Source organism: Jaculus jaculus, chromosome 12 (genome assembly GCF_020740685.1).
Source record: "Jaculus jaculus isolate mJacJac1 chromosome 12, mJacJac1.mat.Y.cur, whole genome shotgun sequence".
NCBI classification, from domain to species: Eukaryota; Metazoa; Chordata; class Mammalia; order Rodentia; family Dipodidae; genus Jaculus; species Jaculus jaculus.
Window position 1 is genome coordinate 61,468,161 of NC_059113.1, and position 26,027 is coordinate 61,494,187.

A 26,027-nucleotide genomic window follows, 5' to 3' on the forward strand; every position below is an offset into this window, starting at 1 on the left:
ACAAGATAAAATCAACAGGCAGCACCTAAATCCAATATCTCCCATGCCTACTTTCCTCAGAGCACCCAGTACTTAACCTTGAATTGTCCTACTAGGTGAGCTTTCTATGGAAGAGCTGTTGCAGCAGTATGCAGGAGCCTATGCCTCTGATGCCTCCTCTCCAGACTCTGGGAATAGTGAGGAGGAAGAGGAAGATGAAGAGGTTGAGGCCAGCAGCTCTGATTGTGAAGCAGAGGAGGCAGCTCAAGAAGATAGTAGCAGTCAGTCAGGTGAGTGTGTGGTCCTGAGGGGCTGTGAGGGGGCAGTATTAGAAAAATAGCAACTAAGCCTTGGTCTTGTGACTTAGACTCTGTTGAAGAGCAGAGTGAGGATGAGGAAGATGAGCATTCAGAGGAGGAAGAAACAAGTGGGAGTTCAGAATCAGAAGAATCTGAGTCTGATGAGTCTGAGGATGCCCGATCACAGAGCCAAGCAGATGAGGAACAGGAGGAAGATGAAGAGGAGGAAGATGAAGACGATGATTTTGGGGTGGAGTACTTGCTTGCTCAGGATGAAGAACAGAGTGAGGCAGATGGAGGCAGTGGGCCTCCCACCCCAGGGCCACCCACCACTCTAGGCCCCAAGAAAGAAATTACTGATATTGCTGCAGCAGCGGAAAGTCTTCAGCCCAAGGGTTACACCTTGGCTACTACCCAGGTATCCAAAGGCTTCAGCTTCTTCTTTCTCATGTCTTGGCTTTACTGTTTCCTGCTGATAGATGCCTCAGTTCCATCATGTGTGATAATTTCCCCTGCCTGCCAGGTAAAGACACCTATCCCTCTGCTTCTGCGGGGCCAGCTCCGTGAGTACCAACACATTGGTCTTGACTGGCTGGTTACTATGTATGAGAAGAAGCTTAATGGCATTCTTGCAGATGAAATGGGTTTGGGGAAGACAATCCAGACCATCTCCTTGCTTGCTCACTTGGCCTGTGAAAAAGGTAAATCCTTCTTGGAGCCGCTTGGCCAACACCCTGGGTAACTTGTATTGTGATGACTCTACATGTAGGAAAGTAAAACACTTTTTTTCTTTTCCTTCGAAATAGGGTTTTACTCTAGCTCAGGTTGACCTGGAACTCACAGCAGATCCTCCTACCTTTGTCTCTCAAATTCTAGGATTAAAGGTGTAAGCCACCATATTCAGCATACTTTTCTTCTTGCTATTATTATTATTTATATATGTTTTTTGGTTTTTTGAAGTAGGGTCTTACTGCAGCCCAGACTGACCTGAAGTTCAGTATGTATTCTCAGGGGGCCTCAAACTCATGGCTATCCTTATGCCACTTCCTCCCAAATGCTGGGATTACTATTTTTGTAGCCTTTTTGTCCCTTGAATATTAAATTTCAAAATAGTATTTGGTATAGGTTTACTTTCAGCTAACGTTCTGGGCATTCATTGTATCTTTTTTATTTTTCTGAAGCAGTGTCTCACTCTAGCCCAGGCTGCACTTGAACTCATGTCAATCCTATTTCTTCATTGGGATTAAAAGGCATGCACCACATTACCACCCCCCCTTTTGGGGGGGCTTCATCGGCTAGTCAGTAACTATCTGGGATACAATATAGGTACTGGGATTCCTAGGAGAGGGCATCAGGAGATAGTGCTCAGGGGTTTTATCTAAGGAAGTAGAACTGCAAGGTTATATAGTCTTACAATGGTTATTCTTTTCCTAAACAGGTAACTGGGGACCCCACTTAATCATTGTTCCCACCAGCGTGATGTTGAACTGGGAAATGGAATTGAAACGTTGGTGTCCCAGCTTTAAAATCCTTACTTACTATGGAGCTCAGAAAGAGAGGAAGCTCAAGCGGCAGGTTAGAGTTTCTGTGTGTTCATTTACCCCATTGATACTTGCTTTTAGGTCCTTTCTCTCATCCATCTTTCATTCCATTCTCCTGGTGAAACTTTTAATTTCCTTTAAAAAGTTCACTTGAGAGAGAGAGAGCAAGAGAGAGAATGGGTATAGCAGGGCCTATTGCTACTAAAAATGAAGTTCATTTGCATGTACTAATTTGTGCAACTGGCTTTATGTGGGTACTGGGGAATTGAACCTGGGCCAGCAGGCTTTACAAGCAAGTAACTTTATACATCTGGAGCTATCACACCAGACCTGAAACTTTTTGTTTGCTGCAACTGATTTCTGTTCTTTGAGTATATGAGCATGTCTTCCTTGTTTTATATTTAAAAAATATTTTAATGTATTTATTTGTAAGCAGAGAGAGACAGACAGAGAATGGGCCTGCCAGGGCTTCTAAGCACTGCAAATAAACTCCAGATACATATGGGCCCTGGGGAATGAAACCTGTGGCATTAGGCTTTCCATGCAAGCACCTTGACTGCTGAGTCATCACTGCAGCCCCTATTATTTATTTATTTATTTTGAGGTAGGGTCTCCTTATGATCAGGTTGACATGGCGCTAACTCTGTAGTCTCAGGCTGGCCTTGAACTCATACCTATCTTCATACCTCTGCCTCCTGAGTGCTGCAATTATAACAATTAAAGGGGCTGGAGAAATGGCTTAGCAGTTAAGCGCTTACCTGTGAAGCCTAAGGACCCCGGTTCGAGGCTCAATTTTCCCCAGAACCCTCATAAGCCAGATTCTTCACAAGGTGGCGCATGCATCTGGAGTTTGTTTGCAGTGGCTGGAAGCCCTAGTGCCCATTCTGTCTCTGTTTGCCTCTTTCTCTCTGTGTCTGTTGCTCTCAAATAAATAAATAAAAATAAACAAAAAAAGTTAAAAAAATTTAAAGTGTGTACCACCACATTCAGCCCTGTAATTTTTTTGGGTGGATTATTGAAGTAGGATCTCACTGTAGCACAGGCTGACCTGGAATTCACTATATAGTCTCAGGCTAATCTTGAACTCACTCTAACTCTGCCTACTGAGTGCTGGGAGTAAAGGCATGTGCCACAATGCCTGGCTCCTTTCTTTTAGTTTTTCAAATTTTTTTTTTTTTTTTTTTTTTTGACAGAGAAGGGGGCGTGGGAGAGAATGGGTGTGCCAGGTCCTCTAGGCACTGTAGACAAACTCCAGATGTGTGCGCCCCTTGTGCATCTGGCTAACATGGGTCCTGGGGAATGGAACCTGGGTCCTTTGGCTCTGCAGGCAAATGCCTTAACCACTAAGCAATCCCTCCAGCCCCTTTTTTTAAATTTTTTATTCTTATTTATTTATTTTTGGTTTTTGGAGATAAGAGTCTTGCTGGAATTCACTATGTAGTCTCAGGGTGGCCTTGAACTCATGGCAATTCCTCTACCTCTGCCTCCCTAGTGCTTGCCGGGATTAAAGGCTCAAGCCACAATGCACAGCTTAATTATTTTTTAAAATTTATCTTATTTATTATAGAGAGAGAGGATGGGTGTGCCAGGACATCCAGCTGCTATAAGTGAACTCCAGACAAGCATGAACCCCCTTTGTGCATCTAGATTACATGGATCCTTTGTAATTGAACCTGGGTCATTTAGCTTCATAGACAAATAAATACCTTAACCCCTAAGCAATCTCTCTAACCCCTATTTTTAAATATTTATTTTTGTGTAGAGAGAGAGAAAGGTTATTCCAGGGCCTCTTGCCACTGCAAACAAACTCCAAATATATGCACTACTTTGTGCACGTAGCTTTATGTGGTTACTGGGGAATGAACCTAGCCAGTAGGCACTGCAAAGAAGTGCCTTTAACCACTGAGAAATCTCTCCAACTTCCTCCCCCCCCCCACTTTGCCTTCTTACGTTTTTGTTTTTCCATTCTACTGTTTATATGTTATTTTCTCCTTGACCCCTCAGGGCTGGACCAAGCCCAATGCTTTCCATGTGTGCATCACATCTTACAAGCTGGTGCTACAGGACCACCAAGCCTTCCGCCGCAAGAACTGGCGCTATCTTATTCTGGATGAGGCTCAGAACATCAAGAACTTCAAATCCCAACGCTGGCAGTCACTCCTTAACTTCAACAGGTAGAAGTAAAGATAGAGATTTATAAGGGCTTGGCTTGAAGGGCTGGTTGCATGGGTTGAGGTATGTATCACAAAGGTGCTCAGAAAGTTGGGATCTTTCTAACTATATCTTTCTTCTAATTCCTTCTTTTCATAGCCAGAGACGCCTGCTCCTGACAGGAACTCCTTTGCAGAATAGCCTCATGGAGCTGTGGTCCTTGATGCATTTTTTGATGCCCCATGTCTTCCAGTCTCATCGCGAGTTCAAGGAATGGTTCTCTAACCCCCTAACTGGCATGATTGAGGGAAGTCAAGAGTATAATGAAGGTCTAGTTAAACGTCTCCACAAGGTAAAATTTACAGTAGTCTGTCAAGGCATTGGGGATGATAAGGAGCTAAGGGTAATACCCAGCAAAGCCTTAAGAGAAAAGGAAGTCAGTGCCAGGTTGAACTATCCCAGTTATCAAGCTGCAGTGTTTTAGTTACTAACCCATTGCAAAATTTAGCAACCTTACCTTAGTCATCATGTTGGTTTCTTTAGTTGTTGTTTTTGCTCTTTGAGTAGAACAATACTTCTTTTAGTCCCTGCTTGTTTTCACTGTCTGAATTACATCAACTTAATGTTTGGTCTTGTCTGTCTGCCTTTGTTTTAAGGTAGGGTGTCACTCTAGCCAGGCTGACCTGTAATTCACTATGTAGTCCTAAGACAGCCTTGAACTCATGGCCATCCTCCTACCTCTGCCTCCCGAGTTGTAGGATTAAAGGCATATGCCACTATTCCTGGCCACTTTTTTGTTTTGTTTTGTTTTTTTCAAGGTAGGGTGTCACTCTCTAGCCCAGGCTGACCTGGAACTCACTGTGTAGTCTCAGGGTGACCTTGAACTCATGGTGATCCTCTTACCTCTGCTTTGATTAAAGGTGTGCACCACCACACCTGACCACCTTTTTCTTTTAAAATTTTACTTAACTTTATTTGTAAGCAGAGACAGATCTAGTGAGAATGGGGTACACCAGACCCTCTAGCCACTGTAAATGAACTTTAGACACATGTGCCTTTTTGTGCATCTGGCTTTACACAGGTACTGGGAAATCAAACCCGGGTCCTTAGGCTTCACAGGCAAGTGCATTAACTGCAGAGCCATCTCTCCAGCCTGTCTTCTTTACTTTATTTATTCAATTTTGGTTTTGCAAGGTAGGATCTCACTCTAGCACAGGTTGACCTGGAATTAGTCTCAGGATAGCCTTAAACTTACAGCAGTCCATCTACCTCTGCTTTTCAAGTGCTGGGATTAAAGGCGTGTGTCACCATGCCTGCCTCTTCTTTCTTTTTAAAAATATCTTATTTTTATTTACTTATTTGAGAGAGATAGGAAGAGGCAGAGAGAGAGAATTAGAATGGGCATTCCAGGGCCTCCAGCCAGTGCAAACGAACTCCAGATGCAAACACCTTCTTGTGTATTTGGCTTGTGTGGGTCCTGGGGAATCAGACCTGGCTCCTATGGCTTCGCAGGCAAGCATGTTCATTGCTAAGCCATTTCTCCAGCCCCTTCTTTTTTTCTTCTCAAGATAGGGTCTCACTCTAGTCCAGGCTGACCTAAAATTCACTATGTAGTCTCAGAGTGGCCTCGAATTCATGGCGATCCTCTTACCTCTGCATCCCAAGTGCTGGGATTGAAGGCAGGCGCCACCAGCTTGGCTTCCAGCCCCTTCCTTATTTTTTATTTTAGAGGCGCAGAGAGAGAGAATTGGCATGCCAGGGCTGCACAGCCACTACAATTGAACTCCAGGCTCACCACCTAGTGGGCATGTGTGGCTTTGTGCTTGCCTCACCTTTGTGCATCTGGCTTATGTAGGATCTAGAGTCAAACATGAGTCCTTATGCTTTGCAGGCAAGCACCTTAACTGCTAAGGCATCTCTCCAGTACCCCCTCCCCCATACACTTTTTTTTTTCCAAGATAGAGACTTGCTCTAGCCAAGCCTGACCTGGAATCCTCAGGGTGGCCTTGAACTCACAGTGATCCGCCTACCTCTGCTTCCCAAGTGCTGAAATTAAAGGCATGCACCCCTATGCCACTATGCTTGGCTCCTTTATTTTTATTTATTTATTTATTTGTTTGTTTGTTTGTTTATTTATTTATTTAAGAACGACAGACACAGAGAGAAAGACAGATAGAGGGAGAGAGAGGGAATGGGCACGCCAGGGCTTCCAGCCTCTGCAAACGAACTCCAGACGCGTGCGCCCCCTTGTGCATCTGGCTAACGTGGGACCTGGGGAACCGAGCCTCGAACCGGGGTCCTTAGGCTTCACAGGCAAGCGCTTAACCGTTAAGCCATCTCTCCAGCCCTTATTTTGTTTTTTGAGGTGGGGTCTTGCTCTAGTGCAGGTTGATCTGGAATTCACTATGTAGTCTCAGGGTGTTCTTGAACTCATGGCCATCCTCCTACCTCTGCCTCCTGAGTTCTGGGATTAAAGGCGTGCACCACCATGCCTGGCTTCTTCATCTTTTTTTTTTTTTTTTTTTTACATTGTACATATTTTCAATTTTTTTTTTAGAACTTATATTTATTTATTTCTTTGAGAGAGGGAAAGAGGCAGAGAGAGAGAGAGAGAGAGAGAGAGAGAGAGAGAGAGAGAGAGAATGGGTGCACCAGGGCTTCCAGCCACTGCAAACATACTTCAGATGCCTGTGCCACCTTGTGTATCTGGCTTATGTGGGTACTGGGGAATTGAACCTTGGTCCTTTGGCTTTGCAGGCAAATGCCTTAACCTCTAAGTCATCTCTCCAGTGCTATCTTACATATATATATATATATTTTTTTTTTTTTTTGAAAAGGCATGGCAGATAGAGATGGAATGGGTGTGTGTTAGGGCTTCTAGCCATTGCCAATGAACTCCAAATGCATGTGCCACCTTGTGTATCTGGCTTTATGTGGGTGCTGAGAAATCAAACCTGGGTCCTTTGGCTTTACAAGCAAGTGCTTTAATGTCTGAGCCATCTCTCCAGTTTTTAAAGAGAAACTTTCAACATTCTGATCTTTTCTGCTTCTCAGTGTATATAGCTCACAAACATGTTCATTCCCAAGACATTAATGACAGTTGCCTGTGTTTGTAATCTCTCAAATTTCTAGATGAGTTACCATAAATTTTTATATTTGACTTGCTATGTTTTTAGTTTTTATTTTTGTTTATTTGAGAGAGGGAAAGAAGCAGAGGAGAGAGAGAATTGGTGCACTAAGGTCTCCAGCCACTGCAGATTAACTCCAGACGTATGTGTCACTTTGTGCATCTGGCTTATGTAGGTCCTGGGGAATTATACCTTGGTTCTTTAGCTGTGCAAGCAAGTGCCTTAATCACTAAGCCATCTATCCAGCCCTTATTTTCTTTCTTTTTTTTTTAAATTTATTTTTATTTATTTATTAGAGATAGAAGAGTGAGAGTGGGTACGCCAGGGCTTCCAGCCACTGCAAATGAAGTCCAGACGCATGTGTCTCCATGTACATCTGGCTTACATGGGACCTGGAGAATTGAACCTGGATTCTTAGGCTTCGCAGGCATGTACCTTAACCGCTAAGGCATCTCTCCAGCCCCTTATTTGTAAAAAAAAAAAATTATTTATTTATTTATTTGTTTGTTTATTTGAGGCAGATGGAGAAGGGCCACACCAGGGCCTCCGGCCATTATAAACAAACTTCATATGCATATGCCACCTTGTGTGTCTGGCTTTCGTGGCTACTGGGGAATTTAACCTGGGTCCTTAGGCTTTGCAGGCAAGGACCTTAACCACTAAGCCATCTCTCCAGCCCATGTTTTTTTCTTAAGAAGAAAAAGGTCTTGTTATATAGTCCAGCTTGCCTTTAACACTTTAAGGAAACACACTCAACAGCCTTGACTTGTTAGATCAATAAGCTGCTATGTCCAGCTCTGATTTAATTATTTTGTTTTCATTTTTCTAGGTAGGGTCTTACTTTAGTCTATCCCAGGCTGACCTGAAACTCACTCTCTTATTTTCAGGCTGGCCTTAAATTCACAGCAATCCTCCTACCTCTCTGCCTATTGAATGCTGGGATTAAAGGCATGGGCACCACCATGCCTGGCTTGGCTTGATGCTTGTAACTAAAACTATCTTCTTAGCTGAGTGTCACATACCTTTAATCCCAGCACTAGGGAGACAGAGGCAGGAGGATCACTGAATTCAAGGCTACCCAGAGACTACACAGTGAATTCCAGGTCAGCCTGGGCTAGAGCAAGACCCTACCTTGAAACCACCCCTTCCCCCCAAAAAAGAAAGAAAAATAGTAACATTTATTTGCATGAAGAGAGAAAGAAAGTGGGCCTCTAGCTATTGAAAACAAACTCCAAATACATGGCAGTTTGTACATCTGGCTATATATGGGTACTGGGGAATCAAACCCTGGGTCTTAACTGCTGAGCCATTTCTCCAACCTGAAAGTTTTGTTTTGAATTCATTCTGTTCTCAGCCAAATACCTTACAGTTTGTTATTTCTCAGCCAGATTTCTTTTTTTGCACTTCATCTTGGTGAGTCACATCTTTATTAGGCTAGAAACCAGTAAGTTTTCCTTTACTTCTACACTTCCTTCATTTTTTTTTCTTTCCCTTAACAGATACTGAATACCCTGTCCTATCAGATTTTCTTTTCTTTCTGTTTTCTTTTGAGACAAGCCCAACAGACTGGGCTTTTTTTTTTTTTTTTAACATGAGAGAGAGAGAGAATTGGAATACCAGGGCCTGTAGTCACTGTAATTGAATTCCATATTTATGCACCACCTTCATGTGCAATCTTCCACACTTGTGTCACCTTATATATCTGTCTTACATGGGATCTGGAAAGTTGAACCTGGGTCCTTAGGCTTTGTAGGCAAGCGCCTTAACCTCTAAGCCATCTCACCAGCCCCTATCAGATATGTATATATATACATATATATGTGTGTGTGTGTGTGTGTGTGTGTGTGTGTGTGTGTGTGTACACAGAGAGAGAGAGAGAAAGGAGGAGGAAGGGAGGGATGGATGGATGGATGGGGGGAAGAGAGAGGTAGGTGGGGAGGGGAGTGAGGGAGGAGGGAGAGAGAGAATGGCCACTCTAGGGCCTCCAAGACCTCCAGCCACTGCAAACGAACTCCAGACCCATGCACCACCTTGTGTATTTGCTTATGTGGGTACTGGGGAATTGAACCTGGGTCCTTATGCTTGGCAGGCAAGCACTTTAACCACCAAATGTGGATACTAGATATCAAATCCAGAGTCTTTATTTATTTATATTATTATTATTTTTTTTTTGATTTTTTTGAGGTAGGGTCTCACTTTAGTCCAGGCTGACCTGGAACTCACTATGCAGTCTCAGGGTGGCCTTGAACTCAACAGCGATCCACCTACCTCTGCCTCTGGAGTGCTGGGATTAAAGGCATGTGCCACCACGCCTGGCTATTTTTATTTTTTTAAGGTAAGAGCTCACTGTAGCTTAGGCTGACCTGTAACTCACTTGATCCTTCTAACTCTTCCTCCCCAGTGCTGGGGCTAAAGGTGTGTGCCACCACCGTCTGCTGTTTCTTTGCTAGCCATTGTGCTAAGATCCAACTAGAGGGGCTAGGCTGGGGCTTAGTATCCTGTCTTCTGTCAACCTCCTACTTACTTGCTTTTAGGTTTTGCGGCCTTTTCTGTTGCGTCGAGTTAAAGTGGATGTTGAGAAGCAGATGCCCAAAAAGTACGAGCATGTTATCCGCTGCCGGCTTTCCAAGCGCCAACGCTGTCTTTATGATGACTTCATGGCACAGACCACGTAAGGGAGAACTGAGGGTCGGCTCTCAGACACTGAGGTTGTCAGGATATTCTATATTTATATTTTTCCTCTCTCCCCAGAACTAAGGAAACCCTAGCTACAGGCCATTTCATGAGTGTCATCAACATCTTGATGCAATTGAGAAAAGTCTGCAATCATCCAAATCTGTTTGACCCTCGACCTGTTACTTCCCCATTCATCACCCCAGGCATCTGCTTCAGCACAGCCTCTCTGGTGCTAAGGGCCACTGATGTTCACCCACTCCAGGTATGTAGTTGTCCTTAGTATTAGGGTTTCTTACCCAAATCTCCTACTTCTTTTGTTTAGGGTCTTACTTTTTGCATTCTTATTACTTCTGTTATTTCACCAACTCAGTAGTATTGATTTAACTTCATTGTTTTCTAGTCATGTGACTTGGGAAAGGTCATAGTGATCCTCCTACTTCTCTACCAAATGCTGAGATTAAAGGGCATGCACTACCACACCTGGCAGACAAATTTTTTTTAAAAAAATATATTTTCTTCCTTATTGGGGTCGGGGGAGGAAAGACAATGGAGACAGAATGGGCAGGCCAGGGTCTGCAGCCACTGCAGACAAACTCCAGATGGGTGTGCCACCATGTGCATCTGGCTTACGTGGGTTCTGGGGAATTGAACCTAGGTTATTAGGTTTTGCAGGTAAGTACCTTAACTGCTAAGCCATCTATCTCCAGCCCAGACAAATAATTGTTTTTTTTCAAGGTAGGGTTTCACTCTAGCTCAGGCTGACCTGGGATTGACTATGTAATATCAAGGTGGCCTTGAACTCACAGCAGTCCTCCTGCCTCTGCCTCCCAAGTGCTGGGATTAAAGGCGTGCACCATCATGCCCGGCCAGATAATTTTATAACATGTATTTTCATTCCCAAAGAATTGTGAACCATGTTGTGGACTGATAGCTTTTTGGTCAAGCTCTCCCCTTAAAATTCAGTAGGCCTTAGGTGGTTAAGCACTTTCCTGTGAAGCCTAACGATCCAGTTGGAGGCTTGATTCTATAGTACCCACATAAGCACAAGGTGGCGCATGCATGTGGAGTTCGTTTGCAGTGGCTGGAGGCCCTGATGCGCCCATTCTCTCTCATACTCTCTCTCTGTCTGTAATTCTCAAAAATAAATAAAAATTTAGGAGTCTGCTCCCAATAAAGTAAAATTAGCTTTTGAATTTACCTTTACTTTAGTAGATGAGGCTGTCAGATCACCATTAGTCCATAGTTGAGGGTCAACCACGAGTGAAAATACCAGTGTTATTCCTGTTGAGACTTCACTCAGAATCGGGTAGCCATTTTTAGGTGTAAATCCCAGCAATAGCTGAATCTTTCTCGTTTATTTATTTATTTTTATTTTTTGGTTTTTCGAGGTAGGGTCTTATTATAACCCGGGCTGATCTGGAGTTCACTATGTAGTCTCAGGGTGGCCTCAAACTCAGTGATCCTACTACTTCTGCCTCCTGAGTGCTGGGATTAAAGGCGTGTGCCCCCACACCCAGCCTTGAATCTCTTAAAGCCTCAAGACACTTCAGTTAGTTCTCACTGGGAGGGCTCCGTAGTAGTTAGTATTGAAATCTCATTGGAACCCAGAGAATTATCTATAGTTTAGAAACCTATGGCTGGGGAAGTGGCTTAGAGTGGATAGAGCACTTGCCTCCCAACTCCTGAGTTTCTAAATTCAGATGACCATATAAATGCCAAAGGCTGTGGTAGGCTTCTCTCTAATTCCAGTGCCTCTGCAGTAGGGAAGGAGACAGAAAGAGTGAGTTTTCCTGGAAGTTCATAGACCAGCTAGCCTGATAAACAGCAGTGAAAAATTAGAGTCCCTGACTCAAGGTAGAGAGGACCAATCTGAAAGTTATCCTCTGACTGCCCATATGTGCACCATGGCATTTATATTGCCTGCATGTGCAAACACATGCCAAATAAAAATTTAAAAAGAAAGGGCTGGAGATTTTATTTATTTATTTTTAATTTTTTTTTTATTATTTATTTTAGAGCGACAGACACACAGAGAAAGACAGAGAGAGGGAGAGAGAGAGAATGGGCGCACCAGGGCCTCCAGCCTCTGCAAACGAACTCCAGACGCATGCGCCCCCTTGTGCATCTGGCTAATGTGGGACCTGGGGAACTGAGCCTCGAACCAGGGTCCTTAGGCTTCACAGGCAAGCGCTTAACCGCTAAGCCATCTCTCCAGCCCCCCCCCCCTTTTTTTGAGGTGGGGTCTCACTCTAGCTCAGGCTGATCTAGAATTCACTATGTAGTCTCAGGATGGCCTCAAACTCATGGCGGCCCTCCTACCTCTGCCTCCAAAGTGTCGGGATTAAAGGTGTGTGCCACCATACCCAGGTCTTCCATTGAATTTTTTTTTTTTCTATCCTTTTTTTTTTTTTTTTTTGGTTTTTCGAGGTAGGGTCTCACTCTGGCTCAGGCTGACCTGGAATTCACTATGTAGTCTCAGGGTGGCCTCGAACTCTCGGAGATCCTCCTACCTCTGCCTCCCGAGTGCTGGGATTAAAGGCGTGCGCCACCATGCCCGGCCCATTGAATTTTTTAAACAAAAACTCATTTGTGTGTATGTGGGTGTGCATGGACATACAGAGTCTCTTGCTGCTGCAAACAAATGTTCACCAAGCTTTATGTGGGTGACGAGGGAGTTGAACCCCAGGTTGCCTGGTTTTGCAGGCAAGCTTTAACAACTGATCTAATCCCAGCACCCCCCCCCCCATGGATTTTTTGTTTGTTTTCCTGAGATAGTCTCAGGGTGACCTTGAACTCATGGCAGTCGTCCTACCTCTGCCTCCCAAGTGCTAGGATTAAAAGCATGCACCATCACAGGTAAGATTTTTTTTAAGACTCAATTTAATTATTTATTAGAGACAAAGAGAGATAATGGGTGCACCAGGGCCTCTAGCCACTGCAGTTGAATTCCAGACTCATGTACCACCGTGTGCATCTGGCTTTTATGTGTGACCTGTAGAATGGAACAATGGTCCTTAGGCTTTGCATGCAAGCCCCTTAACTGCTAAGCCATCTGGCCAGTCCCTACACATAGGATTTTTAAAAAATATTTTATTTGGCCGGTCATGGTGGCGCATGCCTTTAATCCCAGCACTCAGGAGGGAGAGGTAGGAGGATCGCCTTGAGTTCGAGGCTACCCTGAGACTTCATAGTGAATCCCAGGTCAGCCTGTGCTAGAGTGAGACCCTACCTTGAAAAATCAAAAAAAAAATTTTTTAAATTTTTATTTTGCTTGAGAGTGAGAAAGAAACAGACTAAGAGAATGCCAGGGCCTGCATCCACTATAAACTAACTCCAGATGCATGCACCACCTTGTGCGGGTTCTGGGGAGTCAAACCTGGGTCATTAGGCTTTGCAGGTAAGTGCCTTAACCACTAAGCCATCTCTCCAGCTCTGGTTGCTTTTTTGTTTTCTGGTTTTTCAACATAGAGTCTCATTCTTGCTCAGGCTGACCTGGAATTCACTGTGTAGTCTCAGGGTGGCTGTGAACTCACAGCAATCTTACCTCTCTGCCTCCTGAGTGCTGGGATTAAAGGTATACACCACCACGCCTGGCATTTGTTTGTTGTTTTAATTTTTTGTTTGTTTGTTTTTCAGGGTAGGGTCTCACTGTAGTCCAGCCTGCCCTGGAATTCTCTATGTAGTCCCAGGGTGGCCTTAAACTCAGAACTCATGGCAGTACTTCTACCTCTGCCTCCAGAGTACTGGGATTAAAGGCCCGTCATATTTTAATTTTAGAGAGCTAGAGAATTGGCGCATCGGGGCCTTAGCCAGGGCAATCAAACTCCAGACACTTGCACCACCTAATGGTGGTATGTGACTTTGCACTTGCTTACCTTTGTGCATCTGGCTAACATGGGATCTGGAGAGTTGAACATGGGTCCTTAGGCTTCACAGGCAAGTGCCTTACCCACTAAGGTATCTCTTCAGTATTGGATTTTTTTCTTTAATAGTTATATTAGTATGATAAATGGTACTTTATTGTGGGGTTCACTTTTTTATGGTTTTTCAAGGTAGGTTCTCACTCTACCTTGAAAATTCCAGGCTGACCTGGAATTCAGTCTCAGGGTGCCTTAGACTAACAAGTGATCCTCCTACCTCTGCCTCCCAAACGCTGGGATTAAAGGTGTGTACTACTATACCCAGCTATCATGTTTTCTTATGTTTACTGGACATTTGCATTATCTCTGGAACTACATTTATTCAAGATCTTCGATTAATTTTTTTTCTTCCAAATTTCTTCCAATTCTTCCAATTTTTCTTCCAATTTCCATGATTATAAAAAATACCCCATGGTAATACCCTCCCTCCCCCCACCTTTCCCTTTAAAATTCCATTCTCCATCATACCCCTTCCCCATCTCAATCAGTCATTCTTTTAATTTTGATGTCATGATCTTTTCCTCTTCTTGTGATGGTCTTGTGTAGGTAGTGTCAGGTACTGTGAGGTCATGGATATCCAGGGAATTTTGTGTGTGGAGGGAGCATGTTGTATGGAGTCCTACCCTTCCTTTGGCTCTTACATTCTTTCTGCCACCTCTTCTGCATTAGACCCTGAGCCTTGGAAGGTGTGATTGAGATACTGCAGTACTGAGCTCTGCAGTCATTTCTTTTTTTTTTTTTTTAAATTTTTTTTTTGTTTTATGTTTGTTTATTTGAAAATGACAGACAGAGAAAGAGACAGAGAGAGAGAGAGAGAGAGAGAGAGAGAGAGAGAGAGAGAGAATTGGCACGCCAGGGCCTCCAGCCACTGCAAACGAACTCAAGACACATGTGCCCCTTGTGCATCTGGCTAACGTGGGTCCTGGGGAATCAAGCCTTGAACCAGGGTCCTTAGGCTTCACAGGCAAGCGCTTAACTGCTGAGCCATCTCTCCATCCCTGGTCATTTCTTTCCATCACCATGTTAACCTTCTGAGTCATCTCAAGGTCACTGCCATCTGAAAAGAGAAGATTCTCTTCCAAAGTGGAGTAGCATTAATATAAGGGCATGAACATTAAGAGAAGTGTTTACTGGGCAGTTGGATAAGCATAGTATATACATTTAGCCAGACAACAGCAGATGTTACACCCCTAGGGCTCATGACTACCCCTGTTTAAGTTTCCAGTGTCAGGGATGTATTTCCTCCCATGAAGCAGGCCTTCAGTCCAATTAGAGGATAGTTGGTTTCCCCCATAACAGACATGCCACTATCGCACCCGTTGGCTCATTTGGCCTGGCTGGCCAAATACAAGGCTTGCAGTATCCATTGTTGAGTATCTTCAGTGATTTATCTGTATCCCATTGAACTGCATGCAGAATGGTTTCTTCCAGCTTTCTGTCAGCTGGTCTACACGGAGGAGTTTATCAGCTCAGTTAGCAGGATTTCTCAGTGCCTTGCAGCCCAAGTATGTGGAGTCTTCAGCAATAGGGTCTTACCATCTATTCCTGGTGGGAAACCAGGGGCCTCAGCAATGGCTTATAATGTTTTGGGGGCATCAGGGACCTCCTTGGCCAACAACTCACCAGAAGTTATCTCATCTCTGGCACTGAAAATTTGCTATCAGCAATCTACAACTCCTGAGTGTTCCATTGTCCAAAAAAGTAGGATTCCATATGATTTATTAATATCCGCTTAGATTTTGACTAGCCTTCCCTCCACCTTTCCTTTACTCAATCTCTTCCCATGACCTCATTTTGTGCCTTTTCTCCCCCATTAATCTTTTCTTCTACTTACACACCCAGCTATCATGTTTTCTTATGTTTACTGGGCATTTGCATTATCTCTGGAACCACATCTATTCAAGATTTTAGATGAATTTTTAAAAACTGGTTGTTTTTCTGGGGAGATAATTGAATTCACAAAAGCTTAAAATTTTAACGTAGTTCAGTTTGTCAATTTTACTTTTTTCTTTCTTTTTTTAAAATTTATTTGTGAGAAAGAAAGAATGGGTGCACCATGGCTGCCAGCCACTGCAAATGAACTCCAGATGCATGCACCACCTTGTGCATCTGACTTACGTGGGTCCCAGGGAATTGAACCTCAGTTCTTTGGCTTTGTAGTCACGTGTCTTAATCACTAAGCTGTCTCTGTAGCCCTTCTTTTGTTGTTTTTAGTGTCAAATCTAAGCAGTAATTGAAAAATTGTTCCCTTTGACACCATGCCTTTTGTTTCTTCTTTGGCAGCGAATAGACATGGGTCGGTTTGATCTTATTGGCCTGGAAGGTCGTGTGTCTCGATATGAGGCTGACACATTTCTTCCTCGCTACCGCCTGTCCCGCCGCATACTGTTAGAGGTGGCTACTGCTCCTGACCCCCCACCTCGGCCAAAGCCAGTCAAGATGAAGGTCAACAGGTACCTGGACTAAGGATGGGCTTTGTGAAAAAGTGGAGGGGTTTGGGATGTAAAGGAAAGACTTGGAAGCTCTTTCTTCACTTGGTACTTTCTAGTTATTTCCTTTGCAGGGATCTCTTTCCCTTCTTTTGTTTTGTAACCTTTCTTTTGCTATTTATTACTTTCACCCTCTGTCTACTTATCCTTTTGATTTTTCTTTGCAGAATGCTGCAGCCAGTTCCCAAGCAAGAAGGCCGTACAGTGGTGGTGGTGAATAGCCCACGGACACCCCTTGGCCTTGTCCCAGTCCGACCCCCTCCAGGCCCTGAACTTTTAGCTCAGCCCACTCCTGGTCCAGTCACCCCAGTGTTGCCAGCACCACTGATGGTATCAGCCTCACCTACTGGACCCCCACTTGTTTCTACATCCCGGCCCCCTGGACCTGTTGTCTTGTCTCCCTTGCAGCCTAACACTGGCCCTCTTCCCCAGGGTAAGTTGAAAGGGAGCAAAGTGGGCTTGCTTCAGGAAGGCTTTTCAGACTGGGAAGTAGTGAAATTAAGGGGTGGGGGATATGTAGCATTTGATAGGCTGGAAGCAGTGGTATAGAGGCTTTTATCAGGATGCATCTGACAGATGTTTATTTGTGTTTTCAGTATTGCCATCCCCTCTGGGAGTCCTGAGTGGGACCTCTCGGCCTCCCACACCAACCCTGTCCCTAAAGCCAGCCCCACCTGCCCCAGTTCGCCTGAGCCCAGCCCCACCCCCAGGCTCCTCTAGCCTGTTGAAGCCCCTGACAGTGCCACCAGGCTATACCTTTTCTCCTGCTGCTGCTTCCACCACCTCTACTACCACAGCCACTGCTACCACCACAGCAGTGCCGGCTCCAACTCATGCACCACAGCGACTCATCTTAACTCCTGAAATGCAAGCTCGCTTGCCCAGTAAGTTCCCATGGCTTTGTGGTATGAGACTTGAGATGGGAAGAAGGCTTATATGCTAAGAAGCACATATGAGGAAAAGGAATGTGAGAGTATAAAATTTTAGGCAGCTGATTCGTGCTAGCTGTTTTGATAGATACTGGTAGTCATAATTGATGTAAAGGAATTCATTTTATAGGAAAGAAGGCCTATAGAGTGAATAATATGAGGAAAAGGAATGTGAGAGTATAAAATTTTAGGCAGCTGATTCGTGCTAGCTGTTTTGATAGATACTGGTAGACATAATTGATGTAAAGGAATTCATTTTATGGGAAAGAAAGCCTATAGAGTGAATAATATGAGGAAAAGGAATGTGAGAGTACAAAATTTTAGGCAGCTGATTCGTGCTAGCTGTTTTGATAGATACTGGTAGTCATAATTGATGTAAAGGAATTCATTTTATGGGGAAGAAGGCCTATAGAGTGAATAATGTATATAGTGGTAAGCTTAGCACAAAAAAAGTATTTGGGAGGCTGGCAGTGACAGCCTCAATGTAGTTCAGTGGCAGATTACTTGCTTAGCATATGTAAGACCTTAGGTTTAGTCTTCAGTACTTCAAGAAAAGTGACAAAAATAAATTATAAGATAGAACTTAGGTGGTAGAAATTTTCATTCTTGTGGCAGGCCATTAGAGAATGTAAAGGACATTGAGAAACAAATGGAATTAACAGTGTATGAAAAGCACAAAGGCTGAGAATAGAGGCTTGGTTTATTGGACATGATAAATGTGAGGAATCTTTGAAGAATTAGAAAGTGGGAGAAGTGTTTTCTTGGTGAGATGTTTGGGAAGTGGTGTTGGACAAGATAAGCCCTGTGTACATAAGGCATTCTTTGTTTGTAGCTGGTGAAGTGGTCAGCATCGGGCAGTTGGCCTCACTGGCACAACGTCCAGTGGCTAGTGCTGGGGGAAGCAAGCCTCTCACCTTCCAAATCCAGGGCAACAAACTGACTCTGACTGGTGCCCAGGTGCGCCAGCTTGCTGTGGGGCAGCCCCGCCCGCTGCAAAGTAGGTAAAACCCACCCCCTGTCCTGCCTCTTTCCTCTTCTCTGTCCTCTTGTTTGTGTGGCTCCTTTTAGATGTCAGCTTTTATGTTTCTTTTCCTAGCTTTTGGTGGGTAGGGCCTGGGGGAATGGTTGGAAGGGATCTATTTTGTTTGTTTTTGTTTTTCCAGGTAGGGTCTCACTGTAGTCCAGGCTGACATGGAACTCACTGTGTAGTCTCAGGGTGGCCTCGAGCTCTCCACTATCCTCCTACCTCTGCTGGGATTAAAGGTGTGCGCCACCATGCCCAGATGGAAGGGATCTTTTTAAAAAAAAATAGGGAAAGGTCATTCTAGAGCGATTACCTCTCTCTCTCTCTCTTGCCTCTGCCCTCCTCCGGCTGATAGGTGTTTCTATCTTTCTCTCTCTCTTTCTCTCTCTCTTTCCTTAACCCAGGGAATGTGGTGCACCTGGTGTCAGCAGGGGGGCAGCACCACCTCATCAACCAGCCTGCCCATGTGGCCCTCATCCAGGCCGTGGCCCCGACCCCTGGCCCCACCCCTGTATCTGTGCTGCCTTCTTCGACCCCCAGCACCACCCCTGTCCCCACTGGCCTCAGCCTTCCGCTTGCTGCTAACCAGGGTGAGGCTCTTGGCCTTCCTATTTACTCAGCCCTTATTGGCTTTGGTCCTTCCAGGCATGCCTTGGGCTACTGTCTGTCTGGCCTTCCCTCAGTGTTTTCTCTTGCCTATATTTCCTTTATCTGTCTGCCACCTTTTTCCCTGGACTTCTTCCATTATTTTGGATTTCTTTCTTTTTACCTTCCTCTCAATGTAGCTTTCTCTTGCAGTGCCACCATCCATGGTGAATAATACAGGCGTGGTGAAGATTGTGGTGAGACAAGCCCCTCGTGATGGACTGACTCCTGTTCCACCATTGGCCCCAGCACCTCGGCCTCCAAGCTCTGGGCTTCCTGCTGTTTTGACTCCTCGCCCCACTTTAACCCCTGGCCGGCTTACCACACCTACTCTGGGTAATGCCCGGACCCCTATACCCACACCCACTCTGGTGAGGCCCCTTCTCAAGCTGGTTCACAGTCCTTCGCCTGAAGTCAGTGGTGAGTCCTTAATGGCTGAAGCCAGAAAGTTTTACCAGGAATGGATGAGACAGGATAGCCCTGTGAAGGTTACTGAGCACAATGGATCCCTTCATTATCAGCGTACTGTCTTAATTCACAATGGGCCTCAAGCCCTGACCAACCTAATACCAGAAAAGGTAAATGTGTCTGAATCTTGGAGGAGAAGGAAAGGCTAAGTTAACCTGTTCATTGAATTTTTTTTTTACCTCATGTGAGAGTGAAGGCTTTCTACAAAAATAGGTTAAGCTTAAAAGAAGACAGGGTGGGATAAGGCAGTAGCGGGATAAGGCAGTAGCAGGATAAGGACAATAATTCTGACGCTTGCCAGACACGGTGTCACATGCCTTTAATCCCAGCACTTGAGAGGCAGAGGTAGGAGGATTGCTGTAAGTTTGAGGCCACTCTGAGACTACATAGTGAATTCCACACCAGCCTGAGCTAGAGTGAAACCCTACCTCAAAAACACAACAAAAACAAAAAAAAATTCTGATTCTAATTTATCCTCTGTGTCTCCACAGTTTCAGCACCCGGAGCTGCTCCCATGACCATCTCTTCTCTGCCTGTGCCATCCTCACTTCCTGGGCCAGCCTCTTCCTCGATGCCAATTCCCAACTCCTCTCCCCTTACTAACCCTGTGTCTTCTACAGTGTCAGTCCCTGTGTCATCTTCACTCCCAATCTCTGTCCCTACCACACTTTGTGCCCCAGCCTCTGCATCACTGACCATCCCCATCTCAACCCCTTTGCCTGGTTCAGCTTCAGGCCCAGCTTTGTTGACCAGTGTGACTCCACTGGCACCTGTTGTCTCAGTGGCCTCTGGACCACCTCCTTTGGTATCAGCTGGAACTTCCCCATCAGTGTCAGCCTTGGCTCTAGGTTTGGCTACTGCTCCAGCCTTATCCCCACCTCAGACACCTGGTCACTCTTTATTGTTGGCTCCCACCTCTTCACATGTTCCAGGATTGAACTCAGCCATGGCCCCAGCATGCTCACCTGTCCTGTTGCCAGCCTCGGCTCTGGCTAATCCTTTTCCAGCTTCACCAAATCCTCCTCCAGCTCAGGCTTCCCTTCTTGCTCCAGCACCTTCTACATCTCAGGCTTTAGGCACTTCTCTGGCTCCAATGGCGGCTTCACAGACAGGAATCTTGGGTCCTCCAGCTTCTCCTCTGGCTCCTCTTCCAGTCCTTGCTCCATCACCAAGTCCTGCTCCTGTACTGGCTTCAGCTCAGACTCCTCTTCCTGTTGTGGCTCCGTCATCAGTGCCAGGGAATCCTTTACCCTCATCGTCACTGGTCCCAGCTCCAGCTCCTGTGTTGGCTCCATCATCAACTCAGACTATGGTACCAGCCCAAGTTCCATCGCCTCTCTCAAGCCTGACTTCGACACAGACATTGGCCCTAGGCCCAACATTAGTATCCACTCTTGGTGGCTCAGCTCCATCTCAGATACATTCTTTGGGAACAGGAAACTCTCTGGGGCCCTTTCCAACACAGACATTATCATTGACTCCGGCATCATCCCTGGTACCAACTCCAACCCAGGCTTTGTCTTTGGCATCAGGAGCACAACTGGGTCCAACTCAGACACTATCTCTGGCTCCAAATTCTCCAATGGGCCCAGCTCCAGCTCACACACTGACTTTGGCCCCACCACCATCATCTACTTCACTCCTGGCCCCAGCTTCAGTTCAAACACTGACTTTGAGCCCTGCCCCAGTTCCTCTGCCTACCCTGGTTCCAGCTCCCACTCAGACCTTGGCACTGACTCCAGCCTCAACACAGACACAAGCACCCCAGGCATCTTCCCTCATTGTTTCAGCATCTGGTGCCGCTTCCTTGCCCGTTACTGTGGCAAACCGCCTACCAGTTCCCAAGGATGATCCAGACACACTGACATTGCGTTCTGGTCCCCCCAGCCCTCCTTCCACTGCTACCTCATTCAGTGGCCCCCGACCTCGACGCCAGCCCCCACCACCACCTCGTTCCCCTTTCTATCTGGTAAGTTTTACTTCACAGGAATAAGAAGTTAATTTTTTTTTTCTTTGAGTATTGGTATAGAGTGGGTGAAACAGATTGATTACAGATCAGGCTTGGGAGATAACTAAGCAGTTAAATGTGCTTGCTTGTAAGCCTGCCAGCTTGTGTTCAACTCTTCAGCACTCAGATAGAGTCGGATGCAAAATGACACTTCTGTGTTTCTAGTTCAGCTATGGGAAGCAGAGCCAGGCAAATCCAGAAGCTCCTGGGCCAGCAAGACTGGCACATATGAAGCAAAGTGGCAAAAACAACAAGAGAGACCCTCTCTCAAGCAGAGTGGAGGGAGAAGACAAACACCTGAACTTGTCCTCAGACCTCCACATGTGCATTGTGACACATGCTTGCGCACACACACACATACATGTAAAAACTGATTATAGGGGCTAGAGGGATGTCTTGGTGGTTAAGACACTTGCTTGCCTGCGAACCCTAAGGACCAAGGTTCAATTTCCTAGTCTACCTAAACCAAATACACAAGGTAGCACATGTGTCTGGAGTTTGTTTGCAGTGCCTAGAGGCTCTAACACACTCATTAATTCTCTCTCTCAAATTAAAAAAAGAAATGGGGCCAGGTGTGGTAGTGCACGCCTTTAATCCCAGCACTCGGGAGGCAGAGGTATGATTGCTGTGAGGTTGAGGCCACCCTGAGATTACATAGTGAATTCCAGGTCAGCCTGAGCTGGAGTGAGACCTTACCTCAAAACACCAAAATAATAATAATTTTTTTAAAAAATGGGGTTGGAGAGATGGCTTAGATATTAAGGCACTTGCCTCTAAAGCCTAAGGACCCAGGTTCGATTCCCCAGGACCCACATAAGCTAGATGCACAAGGTGGCACATGCAGTTTGCAATGGCTGGAGTCCTTGGTGTGCCCGTTCTATTTCATTTTATCTGCCTCTTTCTCACAATAAATACATAAATAAATTTATGAAAAAAAATAATTATAGGACTGGGAAGAAAGCTCAAAAGTTAAAACTATTTATAAAGCTTACCAACCTGGGTCTGATTACCTATTACTCACAGAAAACCAGATAGAAAAAGTAGTGCAAGCATCTGGCATTCTGTTGGAATAGCAAGGGCCTTGACTCATAGCCTCCCACCTCCCCCGCATATCTATAAAATAGAAATATTAGTCCATGCCTTCCTTTCTCAGAGGGTATTTTATTTGGTTTATGTTACTGGAAATTGTACCCAGCGTCAAAGAGTTAAACTCAAAGTTGAAGGTAGGGTATATAACCCAGGAACTGAGAAGGAAGGTCTAGTGAGTCCCTCTAGATCCCCTGCCAGAGCTGTTGCTTAGTCTCTGGTAAAGCCCCATACTACTAGACAAATGCTCTAACTCTGAGCCCTTTCCTGGTCCACTTTTTTTTTTTTTTTTTTTTTTTTTGGCTTTTCAAGGTAGGGTCTCACTCTGGTCCAGGCTGACCTGGAATTAACTCTGTAGTCTCAGGGTGGCCTTGAACTCATGCCGATCCTCCTACCTCTGCCTCCCGAGTGTTGGGATTAAAGGCGTGTGCCACCACGCCTGGCTGGTCCACTTTTTTTTTTTATGAGGTAGGCTAGCCTACTAAGTGAACCAAGCTAGCTGTAGATTTGCCACCATCCTGTTGCAAACTGCCATCATAATGGGGACCAAGCCTGAAACCTTATGCTTGCTAAGTCAGTGTTTTCCATTATTGAGGGTTTTTGTTTTTTGTTTTTTGGGGGGGGGTAGGTTCTCACTCTAGCCCAGGCTCACCTGGAATTCACTATACAGTCTCAAGGTGGCAGTCTTTCTACTTCTGCCTCCTGAGTGCTGGGATTAGAGATGTTTGCCACCACACTTGGCTCCACTATTGAGTTTTAAGAATTCCTAGATCTCACCCCAGCATGAGCGCTCACTCTTAAAATCCCAGTACATGGGAGGCCGAGGTGGGAGGATCTCTGTGAGTTCAAGGCCAGCCCAGGATACAGAGTGAATTCAAGGTCAGCCTGGGCTAGAAAGAGACCCTGCATTTGGAAAGAAAGAAAAAAAAAAGGAGGGGGGCAAGAGGAATGGCATAGCAGTTAAGATGCTTGCCTGCAAAGCTAAAGAACCCAGGTTCAATTCTCCAGGACCCACGTAAACCAGTTGCACCAAAAGGCACATATGTCTAGAGTTCTTTGCAGTGGCTGGAGGCCCTGGAGTGCCCATTCACTCTTTATCTGCATCTCTCTCTCTCTCTCCCCCCTCTCCCCCATCTTTTCTTTGAAACAAATAAATGAAAAGTGACAAGAAAAATCCTTTTAAGTTAAATTTTAAGAGGCTGCTGGGCATGGTGACACATACCTTTAATCCCAGCACTTGGGAGTCAGAGATAGGAAGTTTGAAGTCTGTGAGTTTGTAGCCACCCTGAGACTACATAGTGAATTACAGGTCAGCCTGGGCTAGAGCAAAACCCTACCTTAAAAAACAAAACAAGGGCTGGAAAGATGGCTTAGCCATTCAGGTGCTTGCCTGCAAAGCCTAAGGACCCATATTCCATCCTCTAGATCCCACGTTAAGCCAGATTCACAGAGATGAGGCAAGTGCAAGGTTGTACATTTCCCACTAGGTAGCACATTTGTCTGGCATACCATTGCAGTGACTGAGGCCCTGATGCATCAGTTCTCTCTTCCCCGTCTCTGTCCCCCCCCCCCCCCGCCTAAAAATAGCAAAACAAAATCTTTTAAATAAACTGGATGTAGTAATCCCTTTTGCCCCAGGACTTGGGATGTTGAGGTAAGATTGCTGTGAGTTCTAGGTCAGCCTGGGCTAGTGAGACTGTCCAAAAAGCTAAAAATCTTTTAACATTTTTTAAAAAGTTCTTAATTGGAGAGAGAGAGAATGGGCACACCAGAGCCTCTAGTCACTGCAAATGAATTCAGATGTGTGCATCTCCATGTGTATCTGGCTTATGTGGATACTGGATAATTGAATCTGTTTTCTTAGACTGCGGAGCTATTTCTCCAGCCACAAAACTTTAGTAATTCATTGTAACTGTGCATGATTATAAGGTTTAACACTTGAGGTAGAGGCAGGAAGTTCAGAAGTTCAAGGTTATGCTTGTCTGCATAACAAGTTTAAAGCCAGCTATAGACTTAAGAGGGATGTGCCAATGGCTAGGGGGATGGTTTAGTGGATAAAAAGCTTCACATTACCGGATCCCCATTAAAAGCTGGAAGCTGTGGCAGGCTTCCTATAATCCCACTGTGTTTAAGGCAAGAGAGGAGATAAGGAAGTAAAATTACCCATAAACGCACAAAAGAAGTGGTAAACAATAAGGGGCCTTGCCTCAAACAAGGTGAAAGACAAGTTTCAAGTTGTCCTCTTATTTATTTATTATATTTTAAAGTTAGTTATTTGCAAATAGAAAGAGATAGAAGAAAGACAGAATGGGTACACCAGGGCCTCCAGCCACTGCAGATAAACTCTAGATGCATGGGCCACTTTGTGCATTGGGCTTTACGTGGGTTCTGGGGAATCGAACTCAGGCAAATACCTTAACCACTAAGCCAATCCTCCAGCCCTGTCCTCTTATCTTGATGTGTGCACAGTGGCACTCTTGCTGATACACATGGCATGCAAACACAAATATGTATGTACACAAAATTAAAAATTTTTCATCATTATATGTATGTATGTATATATATTTTTTTGTTTGTTTTGTTTTGTTTCTCAGTGTAGGGTCTCTAGCCTAAATTGACCTGGAATTCACTATGTAGTCTCAGGGTGGCCTTGAACTCACAGCAGTCTTCCTACCTCTGCCTCCCAAGTGCTGGGATTAAAGGTGTGTATCACCATGCTTGGCTTTAAAAGTTTTTGTTCATGTTCTTGTTTTTTAATTTAATTTAATTTTATTGGTTTTTTGAGATAGGGTCTTGCTCTAGCCCAGGCTGACCTGGAATTCACTCAGTAATCTCAGGGTGGCCTCGAACTCATGGCAGTCTTCCTACCTCTGTCCCCCAAATGCTGGGATTAAAGGTGTGCATCGCCATGCCCAGCTCTGAATAATTTATTTATTTACTTAAGAGAGGGAAAGAGAGAATGAGCCCAATAGGGCCTCCTGTTGATACAAGTGAACTCCAGGCACATACACTGCTTCATGCAACTGGTTTACATGGGTCTTGGGGAATTGAACCTGGGCTCTTAGGTTTCCCAGGCAAGTGCTTTAACCACTAAACAGTCTCTCTAATTCTAAAAAATAATTTAAATATATAAATTCTGGTTACAGTCTTTAACAAATAAGTGGTTTGTAAGTATTTCTTTTATTTCTATTGAGAAGTGCCTTGTGTTAGTTTTTCTCCCTGCTTTGCAGATTTCATTTCAGGACAAGAAGTAAATCTTCAGATAATAGGGACATTTGAGACAGTACTGGTGTTTTTTTGTTTTGTTTTGTTTTTTCTTCTCTGGTGCTGTGAATCAGATAGGGGCTTTCAATATGGTAGGCAAGAGCTCCACTATGGAGCGATAGTCCCCACAGTAACAAATTTCATAAGAACCTACTTTGTGCCACATAACTCTACAATTATAGCAAGCAAGATGTTAGTCAAGGGGGTTTACAGTTTAGTGATTAGAGGACATTAATTATAAAGAACTCAAGCATAATAAGTACTTCCACAGAAGAAAATTAAGTGATTCTATAGACAAACTGGAAGCACAGAGATGGGAAAGAAATGGATCTAGCTTATACAGATTTCTAGACTAATAAGTGGCAATTTCTAAACTCTTGAATACTAGGTAACTAGTTAGCTATTCCCAGCCTCACCCCA

General features: G+C 44.7%; 1 protein-coding gene across 4 annotated transcripts in view; it reads left to right on the forward strand.

Moving 5' to 3' along the window:
• The window catches only part of LOC101616095 (Snf2 related CREBBP activator protein), a 70,181-nt gene that overhangs the window by 21,486 nt on the left and 22,668 nt on the right, over positions 1-26,027 (forward strand). For 2 of the 4 annotated variants that reach the window (XM_004671066.3, XM_045131122.1), the window contains exons 11-25: positions 96-269; positions 347-696; positions 802-979; positions 1,717-1,853; positions 3,824-3,993; positions 4,130-4,322; positions 9,633-9,769; positions 9,850-10,036; positions 15,978-16,147; positions 16,351-16,616; positions 16,780-17,067; positions 17,945-18,109; positions 18,541-18,726; positions 18,935-19,201; positions 19,741-21,218. In XM_004671066.3, the coding sequence (XP_004671123.2) occupies positions 96-269; positions 347-696; positions 802-979; positions 1,717-1,853; positions 3,824-3,993; positions 4,130-4,322; positions 9,633-9,769; positions 9,850-10,036; positions 15,978-16,147; positions 16,351-16,616; positions 16,780-17,067; positions 17,945-18,109; positions 18,541-18,726; positions 18,935-19,201; positions 19,741-21,218 (4,346 nt within the window). The remainder of the gene's footprint in view (positions 1-95; positions 270-346; positions 697-801; positions 980-1,716; positions 1,854-3,823; positions 3,994-4,129; positions 4,323-9,632; positions 9,770-9,849; positions 10,037-15,977; positions 16,148-16,350; positions 16,617-16,779; positions 17,068-17,944; positions 18,110-18,540; positions 18,727-18,934; positions 19,202-19,740; positions 21,219-26,027) is intronic. The other 2 variants (XM_045131123.1, XM_045131124.1) reach the window with 2 other exon arrangements.